Source organism: Grus americana, chromosome Z, assembly GCF_028858705.1.
Source record: "Grus americana isolate bGruAme1 chromosome Z, bGruAme1.mat, whole genome shotgun sequence".
Lineage (NCBI taxonomy): Eukaryota > Metazoa > Chordata > Aves > Gruiformes > Gruidae > Grus > Grus americana.
This window is the reverse complement of record NC_072891.1, coordinates 37158302-37184864: the sequence shown is the minus strand read 5'-3', so window position 1 is coordinate 37184864 and position 26563 is coordinate 37158302. Positions and strand designations below refer to the sequence as shown.

The window sequence follows — 26563 nt, the reverse complement described above, 5'->3', positions numbered from 1 at the left end:
ATGAAATTTCTCTTTCTGGTCTTTTTTTCAGATTCATGTATATTTAACTTTATATTACTACACTTTTATGTTCCAGATATCTTTGGTTACGAGCAAAAAAAAAATCACCAAACCCAAATTATTTAGTGAAAAGATTTGGCTATTATGAGAACCTCAATTCCTTCTGTATAAAACAGGATTCTATGAACAACCTAGCGTTCCAAAATTTATGCATGAAGAAAGAAGTGCCATTTTGTCAGATCCTCTGAAAGAAATGCGACATTTTCTTGGCTTTTCACTTTCTAGCTTTACATCTGAACTCTTACTTATAATCTAACAACTAAGGGAAATATTACCATTATTAAGTCCAAAATGGCAAATAATTTGGACTATAATGGAGCTCTGATTAAAAATCCTAACATTATTGGAAAAAAAGCACAATATTGTGTTTCATGACTACAGAAAACACTCAACATCCAAGTTCTGTATGAAGAATGTAGTCCATTCTCATAGTAAAGATCGGAAATCTGCAATCCAGAAAACTAAAAACAAGTTACATGGTAAGAGGCAGCACCAGGTTCTTCTACAGCTTCTGTCTCAGAATTACCATTGTGGATCTTTGATCTTACGAACAGAAATAGTAACTCATCTCAACAAACAGTTTCATGAAGACTTCCTAAAGTCTCTTCTGAATCCTATGTCTAAAACTAAAATTCCCATGAGACAATTGTTTCAATGAACAGATAATGTTGACCCTTTTCACAGTGTATCCATCTACATGTTGAGTACAGCAAATGAAGGCTTTCTCTCAGGTTTAAGCATCTTAGATTAGATTCTACCTGCATTACAAAGTCTAGCCTAACAGAATAATGGTTTCTTCTTTCGTTTAACAAAATCAGTTTATATCATATGCTATTTTGTCACAACAGATACATATTTTTTCATATTGAAACTCAATTTAACATGCAAAATATATATTCCCAATAAATGTCAGAGCATTATTTATGTTTTAAACAACTAATCCAAAGTATTTGTTCCTACCAAGCAGATCTCTCATACCTCTTACACTTACATGTCTTTTCACAGTAAGACATAGCCGATGTTTGCTGGATGCATTAATCAAGATGAAGCATAAGCACCATCTTCACCACAAAGCTGTACCACTAGGGGAACCATCCACACTGTACTTAGGGAAGGGAATCCAATGCCATGTCTCCAATGCCACTGTTGTCACAGATCACAAACAGTACCTAAGAATACGGAGAAAGTACAGCTATGCTCCACCATACTCCTATGCTGCATTACTTTCCTGAACCAGCAAGAAAGCAGCTGTCAAGGAAACAGATATCTAAGAGCTTCAGAACTAATAACACAGCCTTATGTGTACTCCTGTTCCCCCTCAACAATTTCAGCACAAAGCTGTGCTAATGCTAACTGCACAACTCCTAAACCACCGGCAAGGAGGAGACATAAAAAGCCTGCATAGTCTTTCTGTAAGCAGATGCAAGCTCACTCTGCTTCAACCAGAAGCCAGCCAATAGGCACATGGTGGCTTGCTAATGGCTAAAATATCTTTTCTCTCAGCAACACAATAGAGTTTACACACACAGCCCAGACTAGAGGAAGCATGCACAACTCCACAGAATATCTGAGTTAGGAAACAGCATTTTTGACCTACAGCAACCAACTGGCCCATGACATGCACCCCAAAGTTTTCTTCCAGTGAAACTCCAGGAATCCAGCGCGAGATGCCAAACAAAGCCATGATGCAGGAAACGTCCAGAAGCAGTTTATATGTGAGAAATAAGAATCACTTCCCAGGTTTCCTCATACTGTTACTGAGTCAGCTAGCTGGGCAGCTAAGTCAGAGGCAATGCTCACCTCAGCATCCTTTGCAAGCTCCTTCTTTTTACAGCTTGGAAATCCAATCATCACAGCCTCATCTTTAATTACTGCACATACAGCTACAATGGACATGTTGAAAAGCAACTTACCCAGCCTGGGTAAGTCATGTCCCCATGAGTTCCCAAAAGGGGCTAAAAGCCAGTGAAAGGGTTTCCACCATCCATTCACCCTCATAACATTTACATTTGGCACCCTCCAAAATCCATGTGATTTATATAATATGTAAAAGAGCACTCTGATCATCTAATAGATAAGAACAGGGAGGGGAAAAAATAATGCAATTCCTTTATGAAGAACATCCAGCCACCACATCAGAAAGATTCCCCAAACCAGGTATAAATCATTTATTTTATTCATCAAGGGAATTAGAACTCCTGTTGTAAAATTAATACTCCAAATTATTGGGGAAATGAAATTATAAGATAACAAAAAAAATCTAAAGTTTAGAAAAATGTTTAGAAGAATCATCACAGAAAGTCTCAAGACAAGTCTGGATTTCATTAAGCCTTTTTGTTAAACCAGCCACTCATTCCCCCATGCATTTGTTGGAGCGGCAACGTTTTAGTTGTAAGTACACAATAAAACTGGGCATTTTTTGCATAAAATTGGCCAGAGAAGCAGCAAGCAAAGATCCAGGCAAGTTGAAAACATCAGTACTACTTGCTCTAATGCATTATAATTAATAGACATAAGAAATAAACTATAACACTACAGAAGCTCAAGTAATTGCTGGTTAAATTATTTAATACCCTTATACTCTTGGAAGCAATACTTTACGAAGCAACGCTTTACAACTGTGGCTTAAAAGTTTCTATTAAGTATAATGGATTTATTTTTTTTTTTTTAAGAACTTTTATGGCATCTTCTGCATTTTAGTTTTTAAAAAGCTTATTAATTAGTTACTAGAAGGTTTTACTTATGAACTACACCAAAATGTAGGCAATATTTCTTCAAAGATATTAAGATATTTTGAGATATATATTGGCACACTGGAAGTTACTAGGTAAGTTTAAAACCCCACATTTTTCTGAGTTACAGATTCAGTACTAGAAAGCAAAAAACATAAACCTGCATCTGATGGTGAGACTGCTCCAAATAAAGCAACTTTGTTGTCTGTTGAAGTATTACACTATTATCACAAGTAAAAAATCAAACCTGTGCACTAATGGTGTAAACTAGGGACTGTGCTTGTTATGCATTATCATCTCTGTACATTAGAACCTCAATCATACTCAAACAAATTCACTAAAGTGTGGTTTTCAATCTGCTAACTATGCATTCCATAATAGCCTGTAATTATTAAAAACTGACAAGAAAGCTACGCCACCTGTGTTTATGTGAAGCCAGGTAATGAAAAAAACAACAACACTGTCATCACCTCTCAATTCCTGATTGCATTATCAAAACTGTAGCCGAGTTTGGCATCTGGGTGTGACCTTGTTAACTGCTAGGGTAATTAAATTTATTCTATTGGGAAAAGGGATGATAAATTATTAGCAAGAAGATTTTGTTCACATTTTATTAAATTGGCCTGTCAAAGGGTCGGCCAAATTATCAAGGGCCTCATTTATTGGAGGCCAGCCATATTGCCACATCTGTTACAATTATTTATAATTTCAGCAGTTGAAAACCAACTGAGTTAGGCATCCGCCATGTAAAGTAATTTACAAATTATCTGATGAGGGAGTGTTTTAGCTTCTCCCTCATTTCTAGCCAGCAGAAAGCCGCGCTGTAATTACAGAACACGATTAGGTTCTTTAGGGAACTTATCTTGCACTCATAGCCATAGTAAGATGCAGCAAGAACATATGGAGGAGCTTGTGCTTCTACTCCCTGAAGCTCGTGACCCGCCTGCCGCTGAGCCCTTGAGTTGAATTTGAATGAGAGTGCCATGGCTAATGTTCTACACATGCACCATTTATGCCACAAAACAAATCGGATCACTGTTAATTATGAAGCAGCTATAATCAGGCCTTCACATCTGTGTAATGTGAAGCGCAGTAGGCTGTATTCCAATAATGTATGACTACCTTTGGGTCGCAAATTGCGAGCCATATTGCCTCAGTAGTAGTTACTGAATTCAAAGTAAGTCCTTTGATAAAAGCCCATCACAAAGATATTTTTATCCATTTTTTTTTAAACACAAGCCTTTCTTTATCAGCTATTGACCAGAACAGTTAAAGCATATGGCACAAGTTCATTAATGAACAGTAGCACACAGCACTCTAATTTAATGAAACCACTTGAGCCATAAAAATCAGATTTAGTTAATTCCCCCTTTCCCTTTTTTTTTTTCTTTTCTGCTTCTAGCCTATACCCTGGACTCCAACATAATGTCATGGGTGATCTTGCTGTAAAATATAATTATTTTCTTGTACATTTATAAACAGATTTTATATTTTAAGAGCCTGTGCATTTTGTAACGTGGAATGGGGGGGTGGAGACGAATGGAAAGAAATTGAAAATTGGAAAGAAATGTCCAAGCAGTTTCCTCAGCATAACCCAAAATTTAACCTGGTAACAATTAATAGTCCGTATATCATTTCTATTTTTCAAATAAACGTCTGGCAGCTGTCTTCTAACAAAAAAATATTCTTTATTCTGTGAAAAATATTTCTGTGAGAAAGCAGCTAAACAAGCGGCACCCAGATGGCAAACCAGCTACAGTTTAATTAATCCACTAAAAGCCATTCAGTTTTCAGTAAGGGTAATGTAATTTTGAATAATTGTAGGGAAAAAAAATCACTAAACGTTCTTAAGTTTTATTATAGCGGCATGAATAGTGCCGCTATAGAGTAGTTAAAGTTGAGTTGCTCTTTCCATTATAAACCCCACATTTTCAGTATCTTGGTCCTTTCAGATTATTGTACATTGAAAATAGATAAATGGGATGTCAAACTAAACTAAATGAAAATAAAACTATTCTTCAAAACTGGATCCAGTTTTTCCTTTAAGTCCTTTTACCACTCTAGAACAGGATGTAGATTACTTTTCAAAAGTTATGCAGTACCTAAAGTACATGGCATTTCTTTCCTTTTTTAAAAAATAATTTCAAAAGCTGCACAAAACCACTCTTCCATGTTTTATAGACTACACATGCCTGCATCCTGGCACACCTACAATGTTGCAGGTGGAGCCCCAAATTGTCATAGTAAAACACACCCAACTGTAACTGAAATTGAATTTTATGGTGATCGAGTGCTAGTATACCGTGATCCTAATAGCAACAATGACTTCACAGACTCTATTAGACAGTCATAACTACACACAGCTTTTCTGAGGACAAGGGTATGGCTTGAACCACAGAGTACAAACTCCTTTGTATGTGTCTATATTACCCCAGAATTGTGCGGTTAAAATGCAATGACCTTCTAGAAATATAATACTACTACTTCAACAAAGACCTGTATATTTTCCTTTTCACCTTGTTTAAAGGCATGTATACAAGTTATTTTAAGTGTAGTTTCATAAAAAAACTGGTATAAAAAAAAGTTTGGAAACTAAGAAATTACTACTGCTTCTTTGTCCAATAATCAGACACACGCTTATACTAGTTTTTAAAAAAGCATTTGGCTGCAAGCTACCATATCATTTTTGCTATAAAAAATAGAACTAAGATTAAAATGACATTTTTAACATTAACATTGAAGATCACATGTGTCAAATTTAAAGTTTAAATTGCACCTACCTATACATTGCAAACACCAGAAAATATCGGTACTTTTCTATTACAAACATATTTAAATATGGAGCAAATTTCACTTTACAAGCTACGTGTCTTTACTACAAAGGTAATAATCCCCAAATAACAGATAGTTTGCAGCTTAAGGGAATACTACCATTTGAAAAATGTTATTGATATTTTCCATCATTAAAGACTAATTATTTATTCAGTCCGTTGTGTTGCCTAAATTGGTCAATTTCAGTTCCATTTTACTTTCTTCAAAGCCCAAGACTTCAAGTAAACAGTGATAAAGTCTTTTGCCTTCCTCAAACAATGTGCTGCAGTATTACATAGCTCTAAATGTTCACACCGATTTCATGTCATGTCCTATAAAAATGCCTTTTTATTACAGCATGTTAGTTGCTTAAAAAAATCTATTTTGAGACCTATGTGATCAATTTCAATGCTTTTTCAATATATTGAATATTTCTAAAAATGGGAAGATATTTGTGGCAAACTTTGACCCATAGGGGGTGCAAGACCAAGAAACTTTGAATGCAAATAAATTAAATGGGTAAGTTTTCAACAACAAAGCCTAAATAAGTGTAATATAAAAAGCATTTTGTTAGGAATTAGTTTCAGTAACTGAAATGATCCCAACCTATGAAATAAAAAATTAGAGTGTTACATTTTGAACAGGATATCTGCCTCTTGTTATGCTGTAGCATTAAGAAGAAGTAGAAAATTAAGCCTCAAAAGTGGACTTTGAAATTCATATTGCAATACTAAGTATACTGGACAAAATCTAGATCCACTAAAATAAATGAGAGTTACCCTGTCCAACTAATTTTTTACCATTTATATTTCAATCAAAATCAGTATTTTAAGACTCTACTTTACAAGCCTAATAAACTGAAATCACTGAAATGTTGATGTTAGAAAAGCAGTAAGTCACACTGTGGTAAGATGACTTCAAGCATTTCTGCATGGCAACAAGGGATGCAGTTTTTCTTGAAACACTGTATTTATGTATTTCTCATATAAACCTTTCTAAACTCAATTTTTTATTTTAGTTAGACATCAGCAATTTTATTCTAAAAAACTTAAGTTACATCTGTGTGCAATTTCTACTTTCATTGTTTTACTGGTATTTTCTCTTCTGGCTGCTTTTAAAAACTTTATTATGAGAAAATAAGATACAATTATAGAAGTGCAAGTGATTTCTGTATTAGGTAGACTACACATACCCGTAAGATGCTCCAGTTACAAATAAGAACATTTAAATGTCTGTTAATTACTGTTCTTTGATCAAGTATCATCTCTTAATAGTCTTTGATACTTGTACACGTAAGAAAAGTAGGAGTCAAGACAGAAATGACTGCCTCAGTTCAGTAAATATATTTAAATATTTACCATTCATATGGGTAATAGTTATGGTATACTAACCATCTGACTAAATGTATGGTATACATCTCAGAGCTAAAAATGAACACTAATAATGAAACTGAACCAAAACAACAATCGCATGAGATGAAATTAATCAAAGTCCACAGGCTTATGGTTTGAAAACTGTTTAAATATTTTTATTCTGTTCTTTTTTTACTGTGTAGTATGAGCATAGATCTAACTAAAAAGTCTTCCAAATTCAAAGATGCCTAATCTCTCTGATCAAAGAAAAGCTATGTGAGAGCTGCTGAATGAACACATACTGAGATGTAAATAGAAATTTACTGTAAAGCAGATTCAAATTCTTGATCACACACATTACCAGAACACTCAAAATCAACCAAAAGTTTGCCCTCACCAACATAAGTGGCACACCGACCAGGCTAAGATTACAACATTAAAAAGGCATTATTTTACCCTTAATGAAAGAAAACTGAGATATTCTTGCTAATAAATAATATCAAACTCATCTTTGCCTAACTACAATGTAATGTCAACAGCAAGAAAAGTTCAAATTCAGGAAAGAGTATGTACTAACATATGCGACACTGATGTATAATCTTCCCAGCTAGTGAGAGTCTGAAGAAGATATATTACTGCTGTTGACAGACTGTTAGCATGTCCCACAGGATGAACTTTCAGCAAGGCAGAAACCTGAACATGCTCAAGAAATCAGTACTTTACAGTAGAAATACAATTGTCATTTAAACCAATTTCTTTTTTTTTGGAAGGACTGGTTTAAAAAAATGATAACAGGAAAACTAGTAGATGCCTACATTCCTTTGGTATCTTGTTAATTAAGCCTTTAGTTCAAATCCATCCTGTTACTGATGTTGCAGTCAACAGACAGCAGAATGAGTTAGGAGGTTCTCTTAATCATGTTTAACTTCAGAACTTCACAAATGACCAGGATTCCAGTTATCTAACAGGTAACAGAAGCACTGATAGGTAGCACAGTGCTTTTTTCCCCTGCAGAAACCTCAGCAACCACACAATAATCATTACCTTTCTAACATTTACGCAAGACAGTAAAGTTGGTAATGGAAAATTTGGCTGTCATCAAAATGCAGCCAGAAATGAGCATTATGATACATTCCCAACAGGCATGTACCAACTGGCCTTTCAACCAGAGCAAGGCTGCACGACAACAAAATTTGGGATATTTGCTATAGCAGAATGGAAGAATGTTAATAAAGAGAAAATATTAAGCATGTTAAGCATATAAGCACATACTGCTTAACATCTCGGTTCTACAACCGAGTTCTATCAACTAAGGATGCTACCTACACACAGTTCCCTCCCTATGAGTACACTTCAGTAACATTAATCATTTGTCCCACCACAGCCTGGTTTAAGACTAATTTCCTGAAAAATGAAGGTTCATACATTGCATTTAGCTTACTGTATTACATTCATTATCATAAGTTGTCTGCTTTTGCTTCTTACCATGTCTTCTCCACTAGCATTGGTAAATATCTGACTGAGCTCGTGACTGATCACACAAATATTCAACTGATCTATTTCTGCAGGTCAGACTGAATCTGCATTCACTAACAAAACAGCAAACTCCCTGAATAATCATGACAAGTACACTCTGTCCTGGTTTTCAGGTGGGAAAGTTAATTTTCACAAGAAGCTGGGAGGCAACACAGCTAAGATAACTGACCCAAAGGAGTATTCCATACCACATGACATCATGCTCAGTGTATCAAGAGAGCTGGCCAGGGAGAAGGGATCGCTGCTCAGGGACAGGCTGGGCATCAGGTTCTGTGCGGTGAGCAAATTGCATTATGTATCACCTGCTTTGTATATTTTTTTATTAGTACTGTTGTTTTTATTTCCCTCTCCCTTTGCTGTCCTAGTAAACTATCCTTATCCCAACCCGGAAATTTTACCTTTTACTTCCAATTCTCCTCCCCATCCCACTGGCGGTGGAGGAGTGAACAAGCACCCTCGTTGTGCTCAGCTGCTGGCTGGGGTTAAACCATGACAACTCCTTCAAATACAGTGTGAACAGGGAGAGTGCCAGGGAGTCCAGCAGGCTGGGATAGAATCAAAATGGAAACATAGCAGAAAGCCAACATAAGGTCATATGAAAATAATTATTTGCACTCATGTTCACCATTAAGTAATTTAGGACTGCTTCACATTTAGATACTAATTTACATGGAGCATACTGGTTAATGTACTTCAAGTTCAGATGCCACTAGAAGGAGATACAGAATAAATCACCAAAACAAATAGTAACAATTCACCCACATTGGATGTGATTCCTTTAAAACATCCAAGGGAAATCAAGTATAATGTTAAATCACCAATTGTAGATTGTCGCTAGCTTCTAAAGTAGTCTTACTTTTAACCTCAGAAATTTCCACAAGTTCTTTTAGGAAGTAAATAAAATTGAACTACAGTAGACAAAGTCCAAGAAAGCTGGTTAGTATTCAAGGATCACCTCCCCCAAGCTCAGGAGCAATGCATCCCAACAAAGAGGAAGAAAGGCAAAAACACCCAGATGCCTGCAAGGATGAACAAGTAGCTTCTGGACAAACCCAAACACAAAAAGGAAGTCTACAGAGGGTGGAAGCAAGGTGAAGAGCTACTGACGTCATCTACCTGGACTTGTGCAAAGCATTTAACACTGTCCCACATGACATCCTTGTCTCTAAACTGGAGAGACACGGATTCGATGGATGGACCACTCGGTGGATAAGGAATTGGCTGGATGGTCACACTCAAAGAGTTGTGGTCAACGGCTCAATGTCCAAGTGGAGAACAGTGACAAGTGGTGTTCCTCAGGGGCCAGTACTCGGACCGGCACTGTTTAACATCTTTGTCAGCGACATGGACAGTGGGATCAAGTGCACCCTCAGCAAGTTTGCTGACGACACCAAGCTGTGTGGTGCGGTTGACATGCTGGAGGGAAGGGATGCCATCCAGAGGGACCTTGACAGGCTGGAGAGGAGGGCCGGTGCAAACCACATGAAGTTCAACAAGGCCAAGTGCAAGGTCCTGCATGTGGGTTGGAGCAATCCCAAGCACAACTACAGGCTGAGCAGAGAATGGATTGAAAGCAGCCGTGAGGAGAAGGACTTGGGAGTGTTTGTTGACAAAAAGCCCAACATGAGCCAGCAGTGTGCACTTGCAGCCCAGAAAGCCAACTGCATCCTGGGCTGCATCAAAAGAGGTGTGACCAGCAGGTTGACGGAGGTGATTCTGCCCCTCTGCTCTGCTCTTGTGAGACCCCACCTGGAGTACTGCGTCCAGCTCTGGGGGCCCCAGTACAGGAGAGACATGGAGCTGTTGGAGCCAGAGGAGTGCCACGAAGCTGATCAGAGGGCTGGAGCACCTCTCCTATGAGGACAGAGTGAAAGAGTTGGGATTGTTCAGCCTGGAGAAGAGAAGGCTATGGGGAGACCTTATAGCAGCCTTCCAGCACCTAAAAGGGGCCTACAGGAAAGCTGGAGAGGGACTGTTTACAAGGGCACGTAGTGACAGGACAAGGGATAATGGGTTTAAGCTGAAGGAGGGTAGATTTAGATTAGATATACGGAAGAAATTCTTCACTGTGAGGGTGGTGAGGCACTGGCACAGGTTGCCCAGAGAGGTTGTGGCTGCCCCCTCCCTGGAAGTGTTCAAGGCCAGGTTCAATGGTGCTTTGGGCAACCTGGTCTAGTGGATGTCCCTGCCCATGGCAGGGGGGTTGGAACTGCGTAATCTTTGAGGTCCCTTCCAACCCAAAACATTCTATGATTCTGTAATCTGAGTGAAATTGTCAACTTGGATTTGAAATGGATTTCAGCAAAGCTCCACATTAGGAGCTCTTAAGGAAACCCATCTGCTGTATTTTAAGGGGAGGAAAAAATCTTATAGCTAAAGAATTGTTTTAATTATAAGAAATAAGTAATAGCAATAAATGCTGAGTTTACTCAGTGGGAAAGAGTCACCTGTGGTGGCCCACATGTTCAAAAATATAGAAGGGTAGGAGGCTAGTCTAGTAACAAAATTTTCTTATACTACTAAGCTATTCAGGATAACAAAGACAAAAACCAATGCCAAATATTTACACCAGGTCCACATGGGATACACCATGACTCTATAATAAACCGTCACACAATATCCAGGTTAGGCAATATATGTATTGTACATGGAAGAAAGCATTCTCACACCACTTCACAAAGATACCAAAGGCCTCCTTATCCTCAGGAAATATAATGCAGAGATACAATAAAAGCTTTTACGATAGAAAAATTAAATAGTCTGACAAAATAAACTGCAAAAATCTCTTCAGAGCAATACAAGATGATCAAAGCAAGATGACGTATTCAGAAATACAGTCTGAGCATTGAAAAACCATGATCCAAAGCTGTGTTTAGAGTAGAAACAGCTGGAGGCTAATTTTATATTTATAATGTTTCAAAAAATCCACCGAAATCTTCTAAAAGAAAAAAAACCCAATTATTTCTAAGATTCAGAAAAACATCAAAAATGTATCAAGAGTTAAACACTCTACAAGAAAGACTGAAAAGAATGTATTTTATCATTAGTGAAACAAAATTATCAAATCATTAGATTAAGGGGAACTTTAAAAAATCATACAAAATATTGGTTAAGAATCTTACAACAAACACTATAAAGTTAGAACATTAATTGTGGAATGACCATCATGACCACATCCAGGAGATACTGCATTCTGTGATTTTTCTGTTTCACAGTAGATTACTACTTATACAAATTTTGAGGAATTAAACACTATGGTTTTTTTAATATTCAAGCTCCTTTGGGCTCATGAATATAATCCTAGATTACAGATCTACCTTACCTGCCCATGCTAAGGGAAGTTTTGCGTTTAAAGAGCATTATCACTTTAACTATTTTCCCTTCTCTGCTTAATCAAGGTAAAGAGTGTTAGTAAAACTGAAATGGTTAAGCACATCTCATTGACAAATCTATGGAAGAAACTAAGCAACAGAGTTTACAAAACCATTGTGCGTAGATCATTCCAAAGCCTTTCAAACTCACTTTAAGTCATAAATTGGCCTTTGGAAATGTTAAGGGTATACATGTAAGATCTGGCATACTTGCAAAGTTGGAGGCCTGTTAGTGAGAGTGACAGATTTATCATCTTAGTTCCAAATGGCACATTAAAGCTTAGAAATTTTTTAGACAAATATTTCTCCCCACCATAATAGTTTCTTTAGATCTATGATCTAAAGTTTACTTGCATGGTCAGGAACAACGAAAGGAATCGGGACCAATACATTTCATTTTCACAGAGGAAATGCAGAAACGTCACTTTTTTTTTTTTCTAGGAATTTGTTTCCAGAAACAAAATTACTTTGGTTTTATTTTATTTTTGGTGTCTTTGTTAGAGACTATAAATAAGAGTCTTGTTGAATACTGATACCATTACTCAGTTTTTTTCCCAGCACAGATTTAATTGTCTGCAACTGCAGCAGCATAGTTGCAGTTATTCTTAAAAAAACCCACCTACAATTTACTTTAAAACTATCTGGTACAGAAGCTTAATTTAAAACAAGAATAAACAACAACTTTTATTATTTTAGAAGTGGACTCACCTGTACTTCACATTTTGGAGAATTCTGATGTACTGCATTTAGAGCATCATGAGCCTGCTGAAGTTGCTCTTGTAACTGACAAATCTTTTGATCTTTTCCAAGTAACTGATCCTGAAGAGAAGCACAGCTTCGCTGCAGTTGAATTTCACTTGTTTTAACAGTTTCAAAACATGAAGCCAATTCATTATAAAGCTATGAGAGGGGAGAAGAGAAACAACAGGATTAAAAATAACTTTGATGTAGATCGCCATATAAATACAGGAGGAGAGAAAGTAAAATTTAAGTAACTTGTCCACAAAGATCACCCTCTCTTTTTTGTTTTGACAATTCTTTCACACTTTGTGTCCTCCTGCCTCCTGTCATGCTCTATACATGTGAAAATAGTGATTATAACAATCACTGAAACTTTAAGTTTGAAATAAATTTTTCCAGAAAAACACAACTTACCTTATAATAGTATCAGTTTTAGTCACTTTTTTATGGCATTTATAAATACAAATGGACACCTAAGAATCAGGATTTATTTTACTTCTTGAACAGTTTATATAATGTACAGAAAATACAAAAGAAAAAAAATCCCTTATTGAGAATAAGCAAAAAAATTGAAATATCTGTCCTGCAAATAAAATTAAAGGACCAAGAATACTACATACCATCCTTGTCTTTTATATAGTAGTTTGAGCTCTTAAAACTAACATTTTTATATAGCTTGGATAGCACTACAATGAATCCACTAATGACTACTGTATTTTGTATGAAATGTAAAATGTCTGTTAAAATAATTATTCTGTGGGAATTTTTTGGCATTAACTATAAAACCCTGAGATGATATAACAAGTTCTTATCGCTGGGTGTTGCTCAACTGTTCTTGCTGAAATCATAATATTGTATATATTCTTCAATTGCTTTAGAAAAGATTCCATACATACAAAGAATTTCTAGAACTACAACTAAGTAATAACTAGCAGTACATGGCATCTAACTGACAAAAATAACTTATTTTACAAGAATAAGAGAACTTAACAACCACCTTATGCCTCTATTTTTACCCTTTTTCAATATAAAGATCTGAAAACTGTTTAAAACACAATCAGCTTTTTATTAAAAACATACAAAAAACAGTTTGAGAAATAAACCTGCAGTTAAAGAAACAGTACAGATTCTGAAGGAAATACATGACTGCAGCTTTACTACCTAAGCATAGATTCCTTTTTCTCTTCATTTCAGTCCTTCATTCCTTTGATTGTCCTTTTATCTCAAAATTGACAATATTCTCTCCAACTATTTATTCCACCATAAAATAATCTGTAGAAGGCATGTACTTCCACAGCTGACTGTTTTCTTTGGAAAATCCATTTCTGCCATTCAAATCCAAAATCCAAAAGAAACTAATTAAACATGAAGATCAGAATTTCCAAATCTGTCAATAATGTTTATAAGTACAAGGAAATGACACAAGTCATTTTAATTGTAAAAATATTATTTTACTCTTCATTTTACTCTTTGTCTTCTCAGCTTTATTTAAATGACACACTTTCTCCGCTTAGTCTGCTTACATCACTTAGAAGTTAAAGCCTTTGAAAAACAGTCAAAACTTCTAGATTGGTCTACCTAACACTTTGTGAGAAATCTGAAATAGTAATATCCCTTCCTTTCCTTCTTTCTGTCATTTTCTACTCCTGTGACCTCTCAAAATCCACTTAGGACAAAGTAGATTACTTTTTCCTTATTTCCAAAGCAGATCAGGGATCACATCTCTCAGCAAAATTAATTCAAACTCCACACAGATTGACATTTCAAATTACTCCAGGTCTTAAAAATTAAACTTTTACATTGGAATTTCTGTGCCTAGTGAATCTTTCTTATATATTTAAGAAAGCTTACATCATCTCTAGAAATGCAAGTTCAAGATTAGCCAATTTCTTACTGAAATCAGTAAGTATCTCACAGGAAAATAAGCAGTTCCACTTATCAAAAACATGCCTTTTTAGATAACGTCCTTCCAAACAAATGGAACATCAAGACACAGTTACTTCCAGGTATAACTATATAAGCTCATTAGCTAGATCATACTGGTATGACAATTTGCTGGTTTTATAACTAGTGGCACTTAAGTAGTCATAATTATAGCATCTGAAAGGACGTCCTAATAAGATGAATGGAGAACATCAAAAATAGGATATTTTTTTCTAGTTGGCAGCCACGTCCCCTAATGTAGCTAATGGGTATTTTTGGTAGACAGCATTTGTCAGGAGAAGACAAATAGTATGTCTTTTTACTTACCTTTCCTGCTTTGAAAACAGCAGTAACAAAACACGCATATTTCCAGTGTAAAACTATCTAAAAGCTATGTGTAAAAAACATAGTCACACCATTCATCTTCTTACATTGAGGTTTATATATATTTTTAAACAACATCAGTGTACTAGTTTATAGGAGTCAGATTCTTGTTGTTTGTTTGGGGTTTTTTTAAGGTATTTAACATCAGGAAATTTCAAAATGAAAATTATCTGTATGAAAAGAAATAGTTTTATCTACCATCCACAGATAACTGGAACAGCTTCCAAATTTCCATTTGGCTTCCGATCTTTTCATTTATGGCCATGGCCTGTTTTATAGATTTAATACATGCTTAATGTTTACATGGGATTATTTTGGGGGTTTCTGCTAATTTCTGACCCTGTTTTAAAAGAGGCATTGCATTTCATCATACTGCAGTAAGCACATTCCAGACCACACAGAATTGCACAACATGGTGAAGCAGGTCTACCATTAATAAAGACATAGAAAGTCAGGTGTGGAGAAAGACGTAAAATGGAGATCAGAGGACTAGAGATGGAACATTGAGCAGGAAATTCAAAAGAAAGAGAAAAATATTGTAAATTATTTATCTCAGCACTAGCAAGCTTCACAGAAAAGAGGAGTGAAATCTTGACTGTACATAAGTGAGTGGATATACCTTACATGAATGTCAATAAGACATGAGATTTACCCAGTAAATTGTTTAATCCCCAAGAAGAAATATAAAAAATATTTATGTTTACAAGATAGAAAGACAAAGGAAAATATTTAAAATCATTCTTTATACCTTTTATGAAATTTGGTAGTTGAAGAAAAAAGAAAGCAACAGCCAGCAACACAAGACTGTACTCTGCAAAAATTGTTGCGCTGAGTGTATTTTGAGAATCTCTTTCTAATGCCTTAGAGCTGTCTTTTCTCTGACAGGCAATGTAGACTGTTACACATGAAGGTACTTAAAAACAAATAAAAAAAGATTAAAAGTATCTGAAATCAGTACACTGTAATAAATTTAGTCTGTATGACAGAAGAGCATTATTTATCAGTCAGGAAGGAAGAGTAACTTAGCTGAATTACAAAAAATAAAGTATCCCGTATTTCTCAGCTACCCTAACAATTTCCTATATTGATTTAATTGATTTTACTAGAAAACACTTTTTTGCTAGATCTTTGAAGAGTTACTTAAAACAGAAAACTTCATTAGAACAATAGGCGTGCTTAATGTCATCAAGTATCCTAAAAATCCCAGACCAAAGCTAGAACTTCCAGGAGAACCAAAAGATGTGATTCTAAAGCCTGCCCACATGCAACAGAAAATATTTAACAGCCTGATAAGTGTGGCATGAGGTAAAGTACTGACATACATTAAATATGTGTGACAACAAAATTAAGTTAGGTCAGACCAAGGAAAGCTGAGGTATTCCAACTAAACCGAGTAAAACTAATTAAGCCATTAGGCCACGCTCTCTATTGTATTGTATGTTAGCCAGAATCATAGTGCAACTGGAAAAAACATGCAGAGTTGACACAAATGACCAACACTAATATTATACAAGGGTGCAAGATTTATTTTAAACTAGATTTAGACTGCTCCTGTGTACTGAATGCCAATTAAGAGCTGGGACACATTTTCCAGTTCCAAAATAATCTCCAATTTCATAATCCAAAAGGCATTTAGTTAATGCTCTCATAGACTTTTCTACGGTATCAACTAAAGCACAGAAAGCGGGGACATCCGGGAGATTTCCTTCAAAAGTATACTCCTATGAGGAGCTAACACTAAGGTAGATCCATCCATTAAAATGCAACAGTAGACAATTATATACACTGGGTGTAAAACAAATATTTCCCTACATTAAATGTTTTATCTAAATGCTCACACTCTAAAAAGCCAGTGTATTACAGAGACCTGAATAAATGAACCCAAACATACAGCAATACTGAACATATAGTAATGACACAAATGAAAAAAATTAGTCTAAATTAAGATACAATGAAACTATAAGGGAAATTATTACAGCACCGTTGCAGAAATCCACATTACAAGACCATGCTGTTTATGACAATTTGAAAAGAGGGCAGAAATTAGCTGGAGAAGCTCTTCGGTGAAACTGAAGAGGCACTCCAGACAGACTATATACAGCATATGGCATTTAGTTTTAAAATGGAAAAGCAGAGAGTGAGTGATTTTTTAAGATGAAAGACCATGAAGCTTACCTATGATACAAGAGAAAAATGTCAGACACAAGTGAGAGGTTAAGAAGAAAAACGAAAGTACAGAATGGATATAAGTAACATCAAACAACATGCAAGCAACAGTCATTATTATAAGCTAAAAGAGAAGACATGCTTTCCTCAACTTTATGGTACTACATAATTACAAATACCATGATTGTTTTGGAAACCATATAAAATGGATAACTTTAGCAACATACATTCTCAAAAATAACAGAAGAGAACATAAAAGAAAAGGACATTTCAGCCGCCTTCATCAGTGTTGTTACTGCAAATAATTCAAACTGATGAGTTTATGCACTTCAATGAATCCAGTATTTCCTGTTTTCTGACTGATTTCCATCTCCTCCACCAATGTAGTCTTCCAGTACTCCTCCACCTAATCAGTTTTGTGCAACTCCTTGTGTTGATATGGCTATCTAATGGTGGGGTTTGTGGATTGCTTTTTGAATATATAAATATTTTGTCACATTTCTCTCAGAAAGACTGTGTTAATCGGCAACAACTTCACTGTGAAATGCTACCAATTAGATTTGATTATATAGATTAGAAATGCTACTATTTAGGTTTCTTCTCTATACTGTATTGTCAGAGAACATTCAGCTGGCTTGTGAAGAACACCAGTCCTAGTTAACACAGAAAAATGTTAATAATTCATACTGCAATGGGTATCATTTATACATAAAATTCAGATATATCGATTATACATAAAAAATTCAGATACATTTAAATTTTCTAATTCTAACTCAGATCAAAAATGGCATTACTCACAAACATACTTAAGTAAGCTTAATCTTAAGATTTTTCCTCCTTTCTTCATGTGCTCCCCTTGCACTCTTACCAGTTTACATAATTTCTCGCATATTGTAAAACATACATTATCCTTGCCAGAAATACTAAGACAATGTTTTGCAAACATTAGTGACAGATTTAGAATTATAGATTATTTACTTTTTTTTTTCTCCAAATACTTAAGCATTCTGCAGATACCAGTCTACACCGTTACGCACAGGGACTATAGCACACTATCAATAGAGGGTCTTTCAAGCATGAAAATCATCGGCTGTGAGTGCAGAGTTTAACATCACCATGAGAGACCAGAGTCTACCCAAGGATTTCTTCACCTTTAACTTATGGGCACATCTGATGCCAAAATCTGTTTGCTAGCATGTGACCAACTGTACTGGTGTTTGGTATACAAGAAATAGACAAACCTAATTAACACACTTCCCAAGAACAGAAAACAGAATCGGAGCTTGAACTAAAGTGTGAGATAATTTTTATTAAAGATCTGAGTTTCTAAAAGGTTTCACAGATGAAGTGGACTACTAAACTGATGGTTCACTTATTACCAATGTGGGCTTCAGCATATTTCACTGGACAATTAGTTTCTCTCAGCTCTTACCATATGTGAAAGAACTTAGGTTTTTCGTTCCAACTTGAGGGAGAACCTGCATTGTTACTACCATTTACACATCTATAGGGGTTTAGTTTTTATTTTGTGAATTTAATGCTGCTTACATAAAAATAAACACATTTATGTGATTTTCAAATATGCTTAAAGGTTGTTGCAGTCACAAAAAAGCCTGGAAGTGGTAAAATTTAGCCTTAGAATGGCAAAGCCAGTAATTTGACATTCTGATTACAATTTCTCAGGCTTGAAGTAAAGCAAACTATCTCCATACACCAACACCACGAGAAAGCCTAGCAAAGGCAACAAAATAAACCACAGCACCTGGAAATGCATCTGACACTATCCTATTTTTATATACCTTCTGGTGCACTTGATTCAGACTTCTGCAATGCCTCATAATTGAAAACTCTTGCTGTGTTTTCTAATTATGCCAAAATTGAGCAACACTTTTCTTCATCACAGACATGTACTGTACCACCATTCACAGTATTCTCTATTTGTTGTTCCAGGAGACAAATTACAGTTTCCTATTTAATGACAAATAACGGTATTTTCACTTCACTAAAAGGGCCTTCCACTAAGAGATCTTTAATCAGTATGATTAACAGGGAACCTAAAGGCCACATCAGATCAAGGGAAAGTACTGCATTATAAAAACAAAGGCTCTAAATTGTAAATTTCAGAAAACTGTGATAAGCTGGCTAAGGAGTTCAGAATCTCTTCTTGTCTTATTATCCCTAGTATTGATTGAAGTTTCTCCACCTTGAAATTGTTGGTGAGGACAAATCTATTGAGTCTCATTAAATCCAGCACAGGAATGAAGTCCCCGGAGCATTTGGGACCACTAAAACAGATGCTATACATTTTAGAAAAATATTCCCTATCCTTGAGAATGAGAACTACAGCTGCAATATGAAAGAGAAACCAATTTGTTTCCATAAATGCTCTAATGTAAAGGAGTTATGGTAGAACACAGCACCCTTAAAATTTGTACTTAAAGGAAAAAAAAAGGTAGCAGTATTTCAAGTCAACACAACTTGAATAAACAGACTACAGATCTTCATGTGTGTATGCTGCCCACTACAGCTAGACTTGGAAGAGAATTTGTGGTTCTTAATGGATTTACACATAATCCAGTGCAAGTTCATGACCTTGATCTGGTTTATCAGAAATGTTTTTTTCTTTTATTCAGTCTACTGTTTCATACTACACATTAACATCAGCACAAAGAGCTGTTCTTCCTAAATGGTAAACTGTTAAGATTAACTTGGAATATGTGAGCCAACCATAATGCCTGAGCTATAGCATATACTGCCTATCTGACCACTAACAGAGAGGTCATTGATCTTGCTGTAAGGGACAATATATCATAGGATGTACACACTGATAGGCTCAATGCCATTCAGAGCAGTAGGAAAATATTCCTTTGTGAATATGTCTATGGAATAGCTGACACATCCTTATCTAGCTATTGCAGCCTGCCTATTATTAATGCATGGAAGACAAACAGAACACACATTTGCAATAGTTTGCCTTTTGCATTCAAGGGAAAAACAGGCATTTGTATTATTTTTATAGAAGATGAGTTTTATAAAGGCCTGCTGTAATTTCAGTAGGACTGTGTATCTTGTGATTTGGAAAACGCATGCCATTTTGAGCAATTACAGTTGGGTATTTTATACAGTTCTTCTAATCAGAAATGCAGAACAGCATTGTCATGATAAAGAAACTCCTTTTCCGCTTCCAAGTTCTCTCAACTCAATTTGCCACAAACATTATCAGATCTATTCCACTCTGACTTAGGGAATGTAATTTTTTTTTAAACATTTTTATTAAAACTAAAAAAGAACAGATTTTTCTAGGTGCATTAGACATTTTGCTATTTTACAAAAAGATAGCTTAACGGCTCCACAACAGTAATTTGTGAGAATATTTGAATTGGCTTTTGCTGGTTTAAGAGGCAAAGCTTACTCCTCCATGTTTGACAAATATTGAATTCAACACCTCCAAATCAGCAACTTTTAGGTTCACCTGTGAGTTGAAGTTATTTGGCAGCTATTAAAAAAAAGGGCTTATCTTCAAAACCATGCTATTCTTGATCTTGTACAATCAGCTAAGCTGGACTCTTAAGTCCTGCTTAGACAGACTAAGAACTGTAAACCAGCTTTCTGAAGCAACCCTGAATTTTGAGCCAAGCCCAGTTTAGAAGTGGCTTGCCCCTATAGCTATATAAGTATAACCATCAATTTTCCATAATATATAAGTAAATTATAATAGCAAAATTATTTTCCATAGGACAGGTTAAACACTTTCCCAAATTGAAGTAATACTGGCAAAATCACTATTATGCAAAGTAAAGTGACCTTTATAAAGAGTTTTGTCATGCTTTAAAACAGTTTCATGAAAACCAAGTTTTATTTTCTTTCATGAGTTGTAGAACTAGTCTGGAAGAATATTGGTTTATAATCACTGATGAAGAGAGTGCATATTATCTTCACTTGTGCCAGTTTCAGTTTTTGAGTGACTCAAAGGATCCATTTAACACCTACAGAAGCATTGAGTGCAGAATGAAAAATGAAAGAGATAGCAACTCCTGTTAGCTACATTCTGTAGTCTTGGTTTTCTTTTTAAATTCTTTAATTTACTTTGTCTTGCCCCACATAGGTAGTACTCCCCCTGCCTTGTACATGTTCTGAACAACTTTGATGGAAGTCTACCTGTAGCTTGGCTGGGCTACCATTGTAGCGAATAAAAGACTTAATGTCTATTGTCACTGCAGTCAATGACAAAGTTGTGCAGAGTTAAGTACACAAGAATGCACTGGGCACTGTGTGCTATAAAATGTTAACCAAACAGATCTTTAGAAAACGGGTACTAGTTTTGGCTTGACTTAGGTCCAGCTTCACAATTTTATCACAAACTGCATACTCTAAGTAAGATGATAAAGGGAAACACCTGTTTTTTGAAAAAGCACTGACAGTACACAATTTGAGAAAACAGTTCCAAGATTGGTAGAAGGTACATAAAAGTTGTATATACAACTTCTTCCTTGTTTTCTTCCTTCTCAATGTTTCTAAAGAGGAAGGAAACATATCTTCTGCATTTCTTACAGACTGAAAACCACATCCATATCATCTGTTACACTCAAAAGGAGTAGTTCTGAGTAGTGCACATGTAACAGTTCTTCACAGCTAGCATTTTTTCCTGGCATTCATCAAAAATATGGATCTGTTCTGTAAATGTAAATATAGTTAATTTTTTTGAATGTTATCCATTTAAAAAGGTATTATGGCAACAATTTTTCCAGTTAATTTTGATAGAGCAGGTTTTTGCATTTTAAACCAGAAAATTGTTTGAGATTCACAGTTATTTACAAGTGAAAGAAATTTCTTCTCCTAAATTATAAAAAACAAACTGGAGAATTTTCTAATTGAAATTTCCAGGAAAAGAAGAGGAGATATAGATACATAGATAACACAAAATTACATAAAGAAATTTATAAGCTTGGCAATTCACTCCTATTTTTCTTCAGATGCAACTAAATCTCAGTTTTTTAAGGCTCATCAATTCAATGTAAGCAAGGGGCCATATATGCTGGGATATAATTAGGCCAATAAAGTCTGTCACTCTGCCAACCATATTTTGGCAACAATAAAGATCCAGAGATCTAAAGGATGCAACACTACACAGTGCTTTGATTACTTTGTCCATTGATATTGTATGGATGGATATTAAAATGAACCCTGTGATCATAAAGCAGAATGACATACTTTTTGATATGATGTTGTTTCAGCTGTGTGAGCATCTTCTTGGTCTTTCAGCACTTTTTGTGTATCAGTATTGAGAGCCTGAAGCTGCTTTATCAACTCAGCCTGCTGTGCTGTATGTTCAATGTTTTGTCTGTAAAGATTTTGCAGCTCCTGTAACTCCTTCCTGTGCAAAACAAGCAATAAAGAGAAATTAAGAAAAAGAACAACAATAATCTCCATTAAACAATTGTGTTCAAATAATTTTATTGTAGATAATGAGCTTCCTATTTTTATTTATTTTTCTGTCAATTGCCTTATAAACACTAGAAGTTACATATAAAATATTTATCACATTCTTTTGTGAAATATCTGTAAAACAGTTAAGTTTCAAAATGGAATGCCTTTCAATTTCCCTCTAATGCTCTAACTGCTCTAAAATAAATTGGTTTTCACTACTGCATCAACACTTTCTAATCAATATTCAGTTAACTCTTTAGCAGTAAGTGTCATAATGTAAAATATTTAGAACACATGGTCTGTAAATTAAGTTTAATTTTTTTTTTAACTAGAACCATTAGAAAAAAGATAAAAGTTTTTAACTTGTGGCGTATGTGTAATGCAAGTCTCTTTTCTGAAATGCATCTACTCCCTAGACACACAAAGTATGTCTTCTGATAAATTACTTTTTTGTCTGCAGGTACAGCATACTGAAACAACCATAATCAAAGTAAACAAACTTTGGTATATAATATAATAATAAAAGCTCTATTAACACAACAATAGGAATCGTGTTTTAATGTAACCACAGGATACATCTAGTATGATCAGTCTGCTTGAGAATCTCACTGCACTGCTGACAGACCTTACAAATTAAGGTAGAAAAGAAGATCAGTACCTCTTACTTATTATAAACCATTACTAAAAACTTGCAATATTTTCTGTAACGTGTTAAAAGTTCAGATGACTCCACTAATCCCTTTTTATGTATTCTCTATTTAATTCCCTCTTTAATTTACAAGCACATTTCACACTAATATTACATACAGATACTGAAATATAAGTTTATCACTCCAACTAATTTTCTTCTTTAATTCCTCAAAGAATTTTATTGGTGACTTCTTTCACATATGCAACTTCTCTATGCCTAGAATTATCATTAACAACAAGAGTTACCATTACATTTTTACAACACTGCTGGAGATGTCCACTCAAAGGTAACCATACAAAAGGCAAGCAGCAATACCAACTTTGTTGTATTTTCCTGAGAAACTGCAGAATGACTAAGAAACCATTTCAAGGGAACTTCCAAAAACATTTCTTAAGACCTGTTACTACTTAATATGTTGATTATTGACTAAAAGTACATCATCTGAATAATTATATAAAAATTGAAATTACATGTAACACAGTATCACAGTCAGACAAATTAATGTGTTTAAAAAGCACCATTTAAAAAAGCCTGTAAACAGGCCAATACGGGACAACACTTACAGACATGCTTACATAAGAGTTTAAGTCCTACTGTTCTCAATGAGATGTAAAGTAGGTGCTCAAATTAGAAACTGCAGAGGTGTGTAAAGGACTCTTTATGTAACAAAATCAAAGTACAACTGCAGTATGTACTTCATATGGACTAATTTAATTCTGTTTATAAGAACAGCAGCAGAAATAAGGACACAGTAACATATTAGCACTTTCCGATACCCTGTACAGCAGGCTTCCAAAAAAGCACTTGTTTAATTTCCCTGACTGTGAGTATATACTAGAAAATAACACATCTTTGCATTGCAGTTAAAACACAGATTATATTAATTTTGCACAGGTTCTCCAATCAGATCTTCATTTTGTTCTGGAAGGGAAAAACATGGGATAACATTGAATCCTCAGATACAGTTAGAAATGTTGGTAGTAACTGTTGCCAAGACCACTCTGCTGTATTGCTGCTCTTTAATTTGTATGCAAACATCAATGCAGTTATCTGTGCCTGTCACCTGAGAATGCACAGTATTATGTGTTCTCTAACAGTCTGCCCACAAAGTGTATTAAGGTCAATGAGAATCTTTTCTGTTGACTTTATCAGGCTTTGAGTCATACCCTAAAGGGGAGGGGATGGGGTGGGGGGGGGAAGCTAAACCTTGCAGCCACTCAAGAACTGCAGCACAGTCCGAACATACACTAACATGTTTTTTCATGTTAAACTCAATAATTTTTAGATATAAGGAAACTCAGTCACAGTTCCATTATGCCACATTTTAAAAATCAAACTGTATTTCTTATATACATATCCTCACTTGCTTTTTTTTCGGAGTAAAAAGTTACACAAACCAAAATAGTTGCAATCTGAAAAATTCTTGAGACACAGAAATACACAACCACTATACTTAACTTGCAGTTGTACATTACAACTGCTTTTATCCTCTTTAGTGAATGAGGTACTATTTTTACATTTTAAATCCACAAGGAGAACTTTCCTTTATTTCATTTTAACACAGGAAGGAGGAAATTATGTTCAATCTTAGCAAGAATTATTCAGCACCAATGGTGCAATACAAATAAACTCACAGAATGAAGCACCTTTGGTAACAGACAGGCCAACTTGGCGAGAGGAGCTTTAAACTACGAATAATGGGGTCCAGACATGCTAAGCAAGTGACACGTGAGGGAGGTGTGGCCTGGGCTGGCAAGCAAAGGGCACAGGTTGATGTGGACAGGCGACCTTGTGACGAACAACACAAAGCTCAAGGAGGATCACCTCAAGCGTATGCAGATAAATAAGGGAGTGCTGACAGGACAACAGTATGGGTGAGGCTCTTAAGAGTCTTCCTGGGAAATAAGCACATATGAAGTTGCTGTTCAGACGCACACAGCATGTCCCCATGGTTGATGACAGGAGGAATTAGAGATCTGTCCGCAGTTGCAGGGCTCATTGGGATCACAGAGACAAAGTGGGATAACTCACATGACTGCAGTGCTAACATGCATGGGTACAGGCCTTTTAGGAAGGACAGGCCGGGATGACAAGAACAGTGTGAATGGGTGGAGCTCTGCCTTGGGATGGGCAATGAGCCGGCTAAGAGAGTGTGAGTCAAGTGTGGGTAGTCCAATGCAGATGATATAGTGCTTGCCTGTGGATTCTTCCTGATCAGGAAGAAGAATGAAGTCCTCTGCAGAAAACTGGAAGAAGTTTCATGTTAGCAGGCCCTTGTCTTCATGAGGGACTTGAATCACTCCAGTATATGCCGGCAGGACAACACAGCAGGGCACAAGCAATCAAGAAGGTTTCTGGAAAGCTTTGATTATAACTTCTTACCACAGGTGATCAACAGGCTTATGAGAAGAGACACATTGCTGTACCTCACTTGTACTTACAAACAAGGAAGAACTGGTCAGGGATGTAAAGGTCAGGTATAGCCTTGTCTGCAACAAGTTTTCACATATCAGCTCCTCCAAGATGGTCTATACCAATGAGCAAGAAGTCACGCAAAGGTAGCAGGAAGCTCTCAGGGATGAACAAGGACCTCCCCTGACTAAACTCAAATGTAAAAGGAACAACACAAAATGTAGAAGCAGGGACAGGAGACCAGGAGAAATTTAGAGAGATTGTCCAAGTATGCAGGGGTACGGTTAGGAAAGCCAAAATTTGTGTGGAGTTCATATGGACATGAAGGACAGCAAGAGGTTTCTGTAAATACATTAGCAGCAAAATGAAGACAAGGGATAAAGTGGGCTCACAGTTGATAACAGCAGGGGGTCTAGTGGCAAAGGACATAAAGGCCAAAGCACTCAATGCCTTATTCAACTCTGTCTTTAAAGGTAACACTTGCCTCCATCAATCTCAGATCCCTCAACTCATAGTATTAGTGGAGAAGGGTCAGATCAGGGAACATTGAACCAAACTGGACATACACGTGTCCATGGGACTTGATGTGATGCACCTATGAGTGCTGAGAAAGGCTCACTAATCTTTGAAAGGTTATGGCTATCAGGAGAAGTTCCTGAGGACTGGAAGAAAGCATGTCACTCCTATGTTCAAGAAGAATAATCTGGGAAACTAGAGTGGTCAGCCTCACCTCAATGCCTGGGAAGGTGATGGACCATATAAAGGACAAGAAGATCATTGGGAGTAGTCATCATGAATTTGAAAAGGGGAAACAATGCTTAACCAGCCTTCCCTGATGAGATGACTAGGTCAGCAGATGAGGGGAGAGCAATGGATGTTGTTTATCTCGACTGCAGTAAGGCTTCTGACATTGTCTTCCATAAAATGCTTATAAAGAGAGTGATAAGGTATAGGCCA

At 35.9% G+C, this 26563-nt stretch overlaps 1 protein-coding gene across 3 annotated transcripts in view; it reads right to left on the bottom strand.

Moving 5' to 3' along the window:
• CNTLN (centlein) overlaps nucleotides 1–26563 on the bottom strand; it is a 203604-nt gene that overhangs the window by 112414 nt on the left and 64627 nt on the right. For all 3 annotated transcript variants that reach the window (XM_054810899.1, XM_054810898.1, XM_054810900.1), the window contains 2 exons: nucleotides 22288–22450; nucleotides 12571–12762 (listed from right to left, as the gene is read on the bottom strand). In XM_054810899.1, the coding sequence (XP_054666874.1) occupies nucleotides 12571–12762; nucleotides 22288–22450 (355 nt within the window). The remainder of the gene's footprint in view (nucleotides 1–12570; nucleotides 12763–22287; nucleotides 22451–26563) is intronic.